This window comes from Ovis aries, chromosome 24 (genome assembly GCF_016772045.2).
Source record: "Ovis aries strain OAR_USU_Benz2616 breed Rambouillet chromosome 24, ARS-UI_Ramb_v3.0, whole genome shotgun sequence".
NCBI classification, from domain to species: domain Eukaryota; kingdom Metazoa; phylum Chordata; class Mammalia; order Artiodactyla; family Bovidae; genus Ovis; species Ovis aries.
In genome coordinates, this window is record NC_056077.1 from 9,931,918 (window position 1) to 9,944,738 (window position 12,821).

Here is a 12,821-nt window from a genome sequence, read left to right on the forward strand (position 1 = left end):
TGGTGCGCTACCGGGTCCCAAAGAGTCGGACACGACTGAAGTAACACCACAGCACACACTATTATGATGCCCGTTGTGGAGATGAAAAGACTGAGGGTCAAATGACCTCATCTTTCACTATTTCTAAATTGCAACCTAACCCCTGCCACACTTTCTGAGTCCTGGCTTTGCATGGCGTGTGGGGGGGCGGGGGTGGGGACACGTGTGGCTTCTGTTCTTGACAGGCAGCTCAGAAACCTCTCTGACCAGTTGATCTTCCACTTCCCTTAGGGAGCTGGCTAGACCCAGGGAACACTTTACCTGGATAAGATTTTTCTCCACATTGTCATGGACCAAATCAATCCCGATCCTTTTCTCTCGCTGGTACAGACACTCCAGGGCCACCTGTAGGGAGTGATGAAAAATCGTGTGTTCTCCCTGCAGCTGTTTGTAGACCCTGAGTGGAAGTGACTCGCTTATACCTTTGCCATCATCTGTTTCATTCCTGGGAAACCTGGATGTTTCATGGGGCCCCATTACTGTGTATTTGGCTGGGCTTCGGCCTCCCCTTCTCCATCAGTGGGGGCTTCAAGATGCTGAGGGAGATGGGGGCTGTGGGATACAAAAGGAGGGGGCTGTGGGATGCTGAGATGGTGCACGCGTGCAAAATTAGTGCACACCTCAAGTAGGTCATGCTGGTTAAGTCAGCTCGACAAGTATGAAGCACTTAAAATACTGTCTGTAAGTATCACCAATTAATACGAATGTGTGAAAACCCCTCTTTGGAGATCTCTAAATGAGGGGAGAGCTTTGGAAAGTGGCTGAGGCCAAGTGAGACCCAGGAAACCCTGCCACATGGCCCTTACGAGCATCGTGGGGACGTGAGCAGAACGGAATAGAAGTCAGGGGAGCAGATGCTCAGAGCAGCTCCTGCAGCAGCAGCCTGAGGAAGAATGGTCACGGGCCACGGGCTTGTGATGTCACAAAGAGCGCGGGAGGAGAAGGGGTCAGGGAGCATAGCAGGACGTCTGGCTTTGGGATGCAAAAGCGTCTGGGAACTCAGGAAGGAGGGGGAGCCCTTGATTCCAGGAGAATTGACTGCCCCCTCCTCTCTGTGTCACAGCCCATCAAGGTACTGGGGACACTGCAGTGAACTAAACAGACAGCCCTTGCTCATGTGGAGTTTGAACAGAAGAGCAAGAACGCAGACACACGTGAACACAGAAAGGAACTCAGTCATTGCTGACTGTGATGTGGCTGGGATGAAAATAAGGGACTGTGAGTGGGTGGGGAAGGGACGACCGGGTGGTTAGGGAGGACTTCCCTAAGGAGGTGGCAGGCCATGACCTGAATTATGAGAAGCAGCAGAAATGAATGGGGACACTGTGCCAGGAAGCAGGGACAGCAGGCGCCAAGGCCCTGGGGTAGGAGGCGCAGCAGACAGGACGCACTGGGGCTGTGACGAGAAACTCGGATGTTAACCCCTCCGATGCATTAGGAAACCATTGAGGGGGTTTTAGTGGGCAGGTGCAGAGATCTAGTTTAATGTTTAAAACCATCCCTCTGGCTACTGTCTGGAAAATGGGTTGAAGGGAGCAGAAGTCAGGAGGCCAGGAAGGAGGCTGTCATCACGGTTCACTGAGAAGTAGCTGGACTGAGGTGGTCAGCTTGGAGATGGAAACAAGTGCATAGAAGTGATATGTCTCCAATCCCTGTGCCCCCATGTGGCTGTCACAGGGGGGCGTACATGAGGAGGCAGAGCTGTGCTTTCCAGACAGGCTCAATGAGTGAGGAGGGTTGGAGGCAGTGGGGGGAGCACTGGATTTCGAATGCTGCCCTGGATCTCTGAGCAGCAGTCCTTGCCCACTGTCCTTCCAGGTGGGCAACCTGCGGGTGTAGGGAAACAGCTGGGACCCTGACCCCACCCGGTGGTCAGAACCGGTTCCATGTCTCCAAGGGATCTGGAGGCAGGGCCCCTCCTGCAGGCGTCCCCTGGCCTGACAAAGAGCAGACGCAGATGCAGGAGGTCGGCAGGCAGGATGTCTGCGTCCTCACGTGCTCTAGGAAGCAGCAAGACATTGTCTCATGTGGCCACGATAATCTTCCACAGCCCAAGACGGATAATGCCAGTCCCTCCTCCCAGAATGTCCAGGCCAGGACCCAGTGACAAATTCTCAGTTACTCAGACTCCTCTGCAGCCAGGGAGCCTATAAGAGTTCTAGCAAATGGGCTAAACTCCAGGAGATGGTGAAGGACAGGGAAGCCTGCCATGCTGCAGTCCATGGGGTTGCAAAGAGCGGGACATAACACTTTCATTTCACTTTTCATAGACATACTGGTCCCTCGCAGCTGAACAGCAGTCCTTGCTGGAAAAGCGGACTGAAATCCCTACCCTCAAGGAGCCTATATTCTAGTGCACGGAGCAAAACTATAAATAAGTAAAAAACATAAATTGTCTAGTATGTTGCAGAGTCTTAAGGGCTACGGAGAAAAATAAAGCAGTTAACTGAAACATGTCTTCTAAAAACCATCGCATACGTGTGTGCTTGTGATGTCTTTATGAAGCACCTGTGATTCTGCTGTACCCTCAGGAGAAAGGAAATTCCATTCAGTCTGAGGAACCCTGATTGCACTGGGATTACTGTCAACTAAGTTATATATAATTATATGTATATAATATGCATATATATACATATGTATGCATACATAATATATATACACAACAATATATATTATGTATATATGCACACGTATAAATGGGCTTCCCTCATAGATTAGTGGTTAAGAATCCACCTGCAATGCAGGAGACCCCAGTTCAATTCCTGGGTCAGGAAGATCCCCTGGAGAAGGGATTGGCTTCCCACTCCAGTCCTCATAGGCTTCCCTGGTGGCTCAGACAGTAAAGAATCCGCCTGCAATGTGGGAGACCTGGGTTCGATCCCTGGGTTGGGAAGATCCCTTGGAGGAGGGCATGGTAACCCACTCCAGTATTCTTGCCTGGAGAATCCCATGGACAGAGGAGCCTGGCGGGCTGCAGTCCATGTGGTCGCAAAGAGTTGGACATGACTGAGTGACTAAGTGCACACACACACATACATATGTAAATATATATATATGTACACATATATATATTTAACTTAAAGCTGACTATAGATGATGATAAGAATCAGAGGAGTAAACTCAGAGAACTAAAATGGACTGGAATGGGTGAATTTAACTCAGATGACCATTATATCTACTACTGTGGGCAAGAATCCCTTAGAAGAAATGGAGGAGCCATCATGGTCAACAAACGAGTCTGAAATGCAGTACTTGGATACAGTCTCAAAAATGACAGAATGATCTCTGTTCGTTTCCAAGGCAAACCATTCACTATCAGAGTGATCCAAGTCTATGCCCCAACCAGTAATGCTGAAGACGCTGAAGTTGAACAGATCTATGAAAACCTACAAGACCTTCTAGAACTAACAACTAAAAAAGATGTCCTTTTCATTATAGGGGACTGGAATGCAAAAATAGGAAGTCAAAAAATAACTGGAATAACAAGCAAATTTGGCCTTGGAGTACAGAATGAAGCAGGGCAAAGGCTAATAGAGTTTGCCAAGAGAATGTACTGGTCATAGCAAACGCCTTCTTCCAACAACACAAGAGAAGACTCTACACATGGACATCACCAGATGGTCAATACCAAAATCAGATTGATTATATTCTTTGCAGCCAAAGATGGAGAAGCTCTATACAGTCAGCAAAAACAAGACCAGGAGCTGACTGTGGCTCAGACCATAAACTCCTTATTGCCAAATTCAGAGTTAAATTGAAGAAAGTAGGGAAAACCACTAGACCATTCAGGTATGACCTAAATCAAATCCCTTATGATTATACAGTGGAAGTGAGAAATAGATTCAAGGGATTAGATCTGACAGACAGAGTGCCTGAAGAACTATGGACGGAGGTTCGTGACATTATACAGGAGGCAGGGATCAAGACCATCCCCAAGAAAAAGAAATGCAAAAAGGCAAAATGGTTGTCTGAGGAGGCCTTACAAATAGCTGTGAAAAGAAGAGAAGCAAAAGTCAGAGGAAAAAAGGAAAGATACACCCATTTGAATGCAGAGTACCAAAGAACAGCAAGGAGAGATAAGCCTTCCTCAGCAAACAATGCAAAGAAATAGAGGAAAACAACAGAATGGGAAAGGCTAGAGATCTCTTCAAGAAAATTAGAGACACCAAGGGAACATTTCATGCAAAGATGGGCTCGATAAGGGACAGAAATGGTATGGACTTAACAGAAGCAGAAGATATGAAGAAGAGGTGGCAAGAATACACAGAACTGTACAAAACAGATCTTCACGACCCAGATAATCACGATGGTATGATCACTCACCTAGAGCCAGACATCCTGGAATGTGAAGTCAAGTGAGCCTTAGGAAACATCACTATGAACAAAGCTAATGGAGGTGATGGAATTCCAGTTGAGCTATTTCAAATCTTATTTCAAAAGATGATGCTGTGAAAGTGCTGCACTCCATATACCAGCAAATTTGGAAAACCCAGCAGTGGCCACAGGACTGCAAAAGATCAACTTTCATTCTGATCCTAAGAAAGGCAATGCCAAAGAATGCTCAAACTACCACACAATTGCACTCATCTCACAGGCTAGTTAAAGTAATGCTCAAAATTCTCCAAGCTAGGCTTTGAACTTCCAGATGTTCAAGCTGGACTTAGAAAAAGCAGAGGAACCAGAGACAAAATTACCAACATCCACTGAATCATTGAAAAAGCAAGAAAGTTCCAGAAAAACATCTATTTCTGCAATATTGACTATGACAAAGCCTTTGACTGTGTGGATCACAACAAACTGTGGAAAAATCTTAAAGAGATAGGAATACCAGACCACCTGACCTGCCTCCTGAGAAATCTGTATGCAGGTCAGATAGCAACAGTTAGAACTTGACATGGAACAACAGACTGGTTCCAAATCGGAAAAGGAGTAAGTCAAGGCTGTATATTGTCACCCTGTTTATTTAACTTATATGCAGAATTAACTTATCATGAGTTAACTTATCATGAGAAATGCTGGGCTGGATGAAGCGCAAGCTGGAATCAAGATTGCCAGGAGAAATATCAATAACCTTGGATATGCAGATGACACCATCCTTATGGCAGAAAGCAAAGAAGAACTAAAGAGCCTCTTCATGAAAGTGAAAGAGGAAAGTGAAAAAGTTGGCTTAAAACTCAACATTCAGAAAACTAAGATCACAGCATCTGGTCCCATCACTAAATAGATGGGGAAACAGTGAGCAACTTTATTTTGGGGGGCTCCAAAATCACTGCAGATGGTGATTGCAGCCCTGAAATTAAAAGACACTTGCTCCTTGGAAGAAAAGCTATGACCAACCTAGACAGCATATTAAAAAGCAGAAACATTACTTTGCCAACAAAGGTCCATCCAGTCAAAGCTATGGTTTTTCCAGTAGTCATGTATGGATGTGAGAGTTTGACTATAAAGAAAGCTGAGCACCGAAGAAATGATGTTTTTGAACTGTGGTGTTGGAGAAGATTCTTGAGAGTCCCTTGGACAGTGAGGAGATCCAGCGAGTCCATCCTAAGGGAAATCAGTCCTGAATGTTCATTGAAAGGACTGATGTTGAAGCTGAAACTCCCATACTTTGGCCACCTGATGTGAAGAACTGACTCATTGGAAAATGAGTTTCCCACCCTGATGCTGGGAAAGATTGAAGGCGGGAGGAGAAGGGGACAACAGAGGATGAGATAGTTGGATGGCATCACTGACTCGGTAGACATGAGTTTGAGTAAACTCCAGGAGTTGATGTTGGACAGGGAGGCCTGGCATGCCGCGGTCCATGGGGTCACCAAGAGTTGGACATGACTGAGCGACTGAACTGAACTGATAGGTGGTGATGCAGCTCAAACAGAGCTACAAGATGCCTGTCACCTTGACCTTCAATCAAGAGGGGTGTGTAGGACTGTACCGCAGGGCTGACATCCCAGGCACCCCCAGGATCCCCTCCCTGCTCCACGCTCACCTGCAATGGGCACCTCAGCTCCTCAGCCGCGCACTCCAGCCGCCTCTTGATGGCATCCAAGCTGTGGTTCTCGTTCAGAAGCCTCTCCAGCTCGTAGTTCAGCTCCGACTTCCAGAAGCCGATGTCCGACAGCCTCTGGCCCAGGTTCCGGCAGGTCCCCTCCTGCATCTGGCGCGTCAGCTGATCCTTGTCCTGCATGAGCCGCATGGAGTCGCCCGTCATCCGGCCGGCCCAGAGCCGCGAGGCCTCGGCCCCACATAACTGCAGCCGGTTGGACCGGTCCCAGTCCTGGGGACTGTAGCGACAGAAGAGGGCGGAGCGGCCTGCCGGCAGGATGGTGGGTGGCCGCAGGGCGCTGCGGCAGGTGGCCGCCTCGTCCAGGCAGGTCTGGGCGTTGGCCACCCTGTAGAAGAGGCTGGGTCTCCAAGCATTGAGGTAGCGGTACCCTGGCAAATAGTAGGGCTGGTAGCACTCCTGGATGGTCGGGCCGGACGCCACCGGGGGCAGCGCGCTCCCACCACAGGGTTTCTTGGGACCACAGTAAGTGGCAGTCTGAGTCGTTCCAAGAAACTCCATCTTCCCCCATCAGCCCCGCTAGGGCAAAAGTCTACCCTGGGGAGGCCAGGGCACCACAGGAAGGGGAAGGGGCTTCTCTTAGGGATGGGCAGGGCCTCTATGACTCTGGCACTGTTGTCATAAAGCCTGAGGGAGTGATGCCCTCCTGGGGCCACATACCCCCCACCCCACGGCTCACTTACCCCCTGCTGGGGCCATGGCATCCCAAGAGAAACACAGACAAGACAACCAACAGCATGAATGAGTTTTTCAGTCTACAAGAGTTGGAGGTGCAAGAGATGGCATTTGTATATTTTCAATAAATAATCAAATCTGCCTTTCCACACTTAACTCTGCCTATGGGAGAATGTGGTCCACTCCAGTACATCCAATCAACTCAGGGTCAAGGCGGTCAAAGCTAGTTGTTTCCCTTCTCTCTTTGTCCCCAGGATGGCACCAGAGTGGCCCATGCACATCATGGGATACCACTCAGGGGTAAGAAAACAGAATGAGCTCTTGGAACACAAAAGAGCAGGATTAAGCTCAGTGGAAGCAGCTAGACTCACATCCTGTATGATCCCATCTACACGACATTCTGGAAAAGGTAGATCCATGTGGACAGAAGACAGGTCGACGGGGCTGGCGGTGAGAGAGAGATTGACCAGAAGGGGAGGGAGAAAATTTGGGAATGATGACAGCACTGTTCTATATCTTGATGGTGATGGGGGTTATGCAACTATCTGTCAAAACCCATAGAACCACCCACTAGAAAGGGTGAAGCTCCAATACTTTGGCCACCTGATGCGAAAAACTGACTCACTGGAAAAAGACCCTGATGCTGGGAAAGATTGAAGGCAGGAGGAGAAAGGGACAACAGAGAATGAGATGGTTGGGTGGCACCACCGATTCAATAGACATGAGTTTGAAGAGACTCTGGGAGATAGTGAAGGACAGCCTAGGGTCTGCAGTCCATGGAGTCACAAAGAGTCAGACACAACTGAGTAACTGAGCAACAAAAAAGAGTGGTTTTTACTGTATGTAAATTATACTTCACCAAACCTGAACTTAATAAGGAGGTGGGGGAGGGGTTGTGACCTCATTGGCAGGGCTCTGCCATGTCTGATTGGCTTCACCGTTAACTCACAGCACCCAACACAGGACTAAATGGATGAATGCGAGTCTAGGCTGAGGGTTTCATTATTCCAGAAAAAGCGTTCAACCTTCCATTCTATACCAATACTTTTATTCCATCAAGAAACTTCCTCCCCTCCCTGGTTGGTGGGAGCCGCAATAAAGTCTCAAGGTATTCAACAAGAGGGGTGATTGATTTGTGGGGTCCCTTCTCCCTTTTGAGGGCTTCCCAGGTGGTGCCAGTGGTAAAGGACCTCCCTGCCAATTCAGGAGATGTAAGGGATGTGGGTTCAATCCCCGGGTGGGGAAGATCCCCTGGAGGAGGGCATGGCAACCCTCTCCAGTATTCTTGCCTGGGAAATTCCATGGACAGAGGAGCCTGGCGGGCTGCAGTCCATGGGGCTGCAGAGAGTCTGGCACAACTGAAGCGACTTAGCACACACACACATAACCCTATTCTACCGATTCTATTCTTCCCTCTTTTGAAATGAAAAAGACAATACAGTCAGCCCTCAAATGGTGCTTGTTGGTGGAGTGTGATGGTTAACGTGGATTTTCTCCCCAGTCACCTAAAACCTGGACTGAAAAACGTAGTGGGTACTAGGCGACTAAGGCAGAGAGAAATGTATTAAGCACCTCTGTATACATAGGGCTTTACATAAACTCATTTATTTCATTTCCACAGTGAGACTGTAAGAAAGTTTGAGATTCCCATCTTATAGGGTGGGCTTTGGGCCCCCTCTGGACCTAGAGTGCTTACCTTGCAGGATCATTAGAGATGGGACATCCCACCCAGGAAGTGTTTGTATATTGAAGAATTCCAAGAAATAGTCCCGAAAGACTCAGGGTATTTATAAAGCACTAAATGTTAATGGCAATAATATTAATGTGATCACATATCTAAAAACATATATATACATTATACATATATATAATGGAAGATTACTCGGCCGTTAAAAAGAATGAAATAATAGCATTTGCAGCAACATGGATGGACCTAGAGGTGATCACACCAAGTGAAGTGAGTCAGAGAAAGACAAATATCATATCAGTTCAGTTCAGTTCAACTCAGTTGCTCAGTTGTGTCCGACTCTTCAACCCTGTGAACCGCAGCACACCAGGCCTCCCTATCCATCACAAACTCCCAGAGTCCGCCCAAACCCGTGTCCATTGAGTCAGTAATGCCATCCAACCATCTCATCCTCTCTTGTCCCCTTCTCCTCCTGCCCTCAATCTTCCCCAGCATCAGAGTCTTTTCAAATGAGTCAGCTCTTTGCATCAGGTGGCCAAAGCATTGGAGTTTCAGCTTCAGCATCAGTCCTTCCAATGAATATTCAGGACTGATTTCCTTTAGGATGGAAAATATCATATGATAACACTTATATGTAGAATCGAAAATATGACACAGATGAAATTATTTACAAAATAGAAATAGACTCATAGAAAACAAACTTATAGTTATCAAAGGGGAAAGAAGGTGGGGAGAAAGATAAATTAGGCATTTGGCATTAACAGATATACATGACTATAAATAAAAAATATAAACAACAAGGCCCTACTGTATAGCACAGGGAACTATATTCAGTATCTCATAATAATCCATAATGGAAAAAAATCTAAAAATGGAAAAGAATCTCAAAAAAGAATCTACATGGGCTTCCCTGGGTGCTCAGACAGTAAAAAATCTGCCTGCAATTCGGGAACCCCGGGTTCAAACTCTAGTCGGGAAGATTCCCTGGAGAAGGGAATGGCTACCCACTCTAGTGTTCTTGCTAGAGAATTTCATGGACAAGGAGCCTGGCGAGCTACAGTCCATGGGGTCTCAGAGAGTCGGACGAGACTGAGGGACTAACATTTTCATATGTGTATATATATATATATATATATATATATATATACACCCAAAACTGAATCACATTGCTGTACACCTGAAATCAGCATGACACTGTAAATCAACCATACTTCAATAAAAATAAATAAATAAAAATTAATGTAAGCAATATCTAAGAGTGTAAAGTTTAGATTTTCTCACCACTCAGCTACTTTCAGTTTTTTCAGATAAAATCCAGTTATCAGATCTTTGAATTTTTCTAGAGATATCCTACGCACATACAAGCTTATATCAATCTATGTCTTTTTTACATAGATGAGAAACACCATACCCACTGTTTTCCGCATAATTGTAACTCTTGGAGATCATCTCATTTCAGTCCGTAAACCTCTCTTTCTACCGTTTAGTAGCTGCGCATCCCTCCATTATATGGAGGTGTTATGATTTATTTGATCATTCTCTACAATGGGGCACTTAAAGGTATTTCCTCTAAACATTGCTGCAATAAATGTCTTACCTCTTGCATTTCTTTTTTTTTTAAAGAAAACCTTTTTACTTCTTATTGGAATATAGCCAGTTGAATATGTTGTGATAGCTCCAGGTGGACAGTGAAGGACTCAGCCCTATATACCCACTCTCCTCTAAACTCTCGTCACATCCAGGCTGCCACATAACCTTGAGCAGAGTTCCCTGTGCCGTACGGCAGGTCCTTGTTGGTTATCCATTTAAAATATAGCGGTGCCATTCGCACTTCTTAAAGTCGGGTTTGCAGAGGTGCAATTTCCGCACAGTGGAATTCACCTGGCGCATGCTGGCTATTGAAGGTACGCAGGCCCGCGGTCACCACCGGGATGAAGTTGTCCCCACCATGCAGGAAGATCGTTGCGCTCTTCTTTCTGCTCCTACCTCAGCAACCACCAATGTGTCCTCTGTCCCTACAGTGCGTGTGTGAATGCGCGCTCGGTCTTGTCTGACCCTTTGCAACCCCATAGCCTGCCAGGCTCCTCTGTCCATATTTCCCAGGCAAGAATACTGGAGTGGGTTGTCATTTCCTTCTCCAGGGGATCTTCCAGACCCGGGGATCAAATCCCCATCTCCTGCATTGCAGGCGGTTTGTTGACCTCTGAGCCACCCAGGTAGCCCCACAGAATGCCATCTAAACAGAATCATGTAGAATACAGTCCTTTAAGCTCGGCCTCTTTCCCTTAGTAGTTCTTTTCCTTTTTAAAAAATTTATTTATTTGGCTGCATCGATTCTTTAGGTGCAGCATATGGGATCTAGTTCCCTGACCAGGGATCAAACCCAAGCACCCTGCGTTGGGAGAACAGAGTCCCAGTCACGGGGCCGCCAGGGACGTCCCTCTTTAGTAGTTCTGCCTAAGAGCGATAAGCATCCTTGCACATACATTTCTGGGCATGTCTGAGCATAACTTCCAGAAGAAGTTACAGGATAGAAAAGCATGCATTTTTTTTTTTTTTTACCATGAATATGTATTATCTTGAAGGCTTTCTGCCTTTGGCCTCTGGGTATATCCTTTCTATATATTATTTATATGCCTGTTTATTGTCCTGGATATTTTCCCACTCGTGGGGCTCTGGGGCGATGGCTTCTAATTTAGACTTTCAGAGGTGGCAGTTCCTGCCTTTTCCCTTGGCCAGGAGCCTGGTGCTGTACATGTGGGGGACCAGACACAAACACCACAGCGTCCAACCTGACACCACTTACAGGACTGCTGGGGAAGAAGGGGCGGGGACTCAGAGAAACCCAGAGAGGCTAGACAGCTCGCTGCAGGCTGGGGTATATTTGGGGTCCTGCTCACCTGGGTTCCAGGCTGCTTGCTTGAAAGCTCTGGGGAGATGTTCCAGGACAAACCCCACAAAAATGCACAAAGTGAAACGGTCATCAGAGAAACTGACCCCCTGCCTTTCAGCCATGGCGGGGGGTCTGGCATGATTTTCCTAGGCAAGGTGGGGCTCCCTGTAGAAAAGAATTCAGCTCAAAATCCTGATACAGAGCTTCGTCTGTAATATACACAGTATCTATATGACCCAAGTTCATTTTTTCTTTGCTGTAAAGAGAGAGAAGAAACTACGCAAGGGTGTAACAGACCAGGACCTCTCCATCTCCCCGGCCTTAGCTCCTCTTGGATGCAAGTTTCTAAAACCCCTTCCCCCCTCCAACAAAAGGAAGATGGTAACTATGTGATGACCAGATGCGTACAGCCTCAGGCCTCCTTGAGTCAAATGTTAACCCACGTGACTCCTCACCATCAACCAATCAGAAACTTGTGCATGAGCTGATCACATACCCTGAGAACTCCTCCATCACCTGACTTTTTAAAAACTCTTTGCCAAAAGCTGGGCTGGCAGTGTTTTGGGGCCTAAGCTATCTATCTTTTTCTTTGCCTGGCCCTGCAATCAACCTTTCTCTGCTCCAGACTCCAACGTTTCGGTTTGCTTGGCCGCCCTGTGCATCAGGCACACGAACTTGCACTCACAGGGGTGGAGAGTAGGGGAGAGGCTGATCTCAATGAGTCGTGTTTTCGGATCCACAGATCACTGTCTTGGCCTCCACTCCAAACTTCTTGCAAACCGTCGGCTGCTGAGTCAGTAACAGCGGTTGAGGGGCTGTGTGGCCAGGAAATTTTCATGCAGGGGAATCCGCTCGGTGCTATCCTGACTGAGGAGGCCTTTCTGTCAAGTGGAATCCCAGCCCCCTCTCCCAGCCTGGAAAAACGCCGCGAATCACGCCTTGTGGATGGAAGTTGTGAGAATCAAGTAAAGGCCTAGCAAGGTACTCAGCATGGTGGGTGATCAACGGTTGGCATTACTATTATTATCATACTATGCTTCACCACATCATTGTATTAATCCTTTTGATCATGGTGTTGTTCCTGCCCTCATTTAACAGGGGGCAAACTGAGAGTTGCCTTTATTTACCCAAGGGCACACAGCTAGTCTTCAGAAATGGCTCAGGTAATGTCCTGTTTCCCTCAAGGTGAGGGGCAGGGAGGAGAATCAGCTAAAAACCCTAAATGTGCCTATAGTGAGGCTGAGCTGGAGCTCAGAGAACATTTCAGCGATATTGGGTTTCTATTTGTCCCCCATTTTACTGTAAACAATGTGTTTTTTTTGGCCATGCTACATGAGATCTCAGTTCCCCGACCAGGGATTGAAGCCTTGCCCTTGGCAGTGAAAGCATGGAATCCTAACCACCGGACTGCCAGGGAATTCCCTATTATAAACAATTTTTTTAATGCAGCGGTTTTAACAAGGACC

At 47.1% G+C, this 12,821-nt stretch overlaps 1 protein-coding gene across 1 annotated transcript in view; it reads right to left on the reverse strand.

Annotated features, from left to right (window-relative positions):
* TEKT5 (tektin 5) overlaps nt 1–6,601 on the reverse strand; it is a 47,624-nt gene extending 41,023 nt beyond the window's left edge. Inside the window, exons 1-2 of the mRNA XM_004020767.4 lie at nt 6,026–6,601; nt 301–384 (exon numbers count right to left, since the gene is read on the reverse strand). Of these exons, the coding sequence (XP_004020816.1) occupies nt 301–384; nt 6,026–6,601 (660 nt within the window). The remainder of the gene's footprint in view (nt 1–300; nt 385–6,025) is intronic.
* Between the last annotated feature and the right edge of the window lie 6,220 nt (nt 6,602–12,821).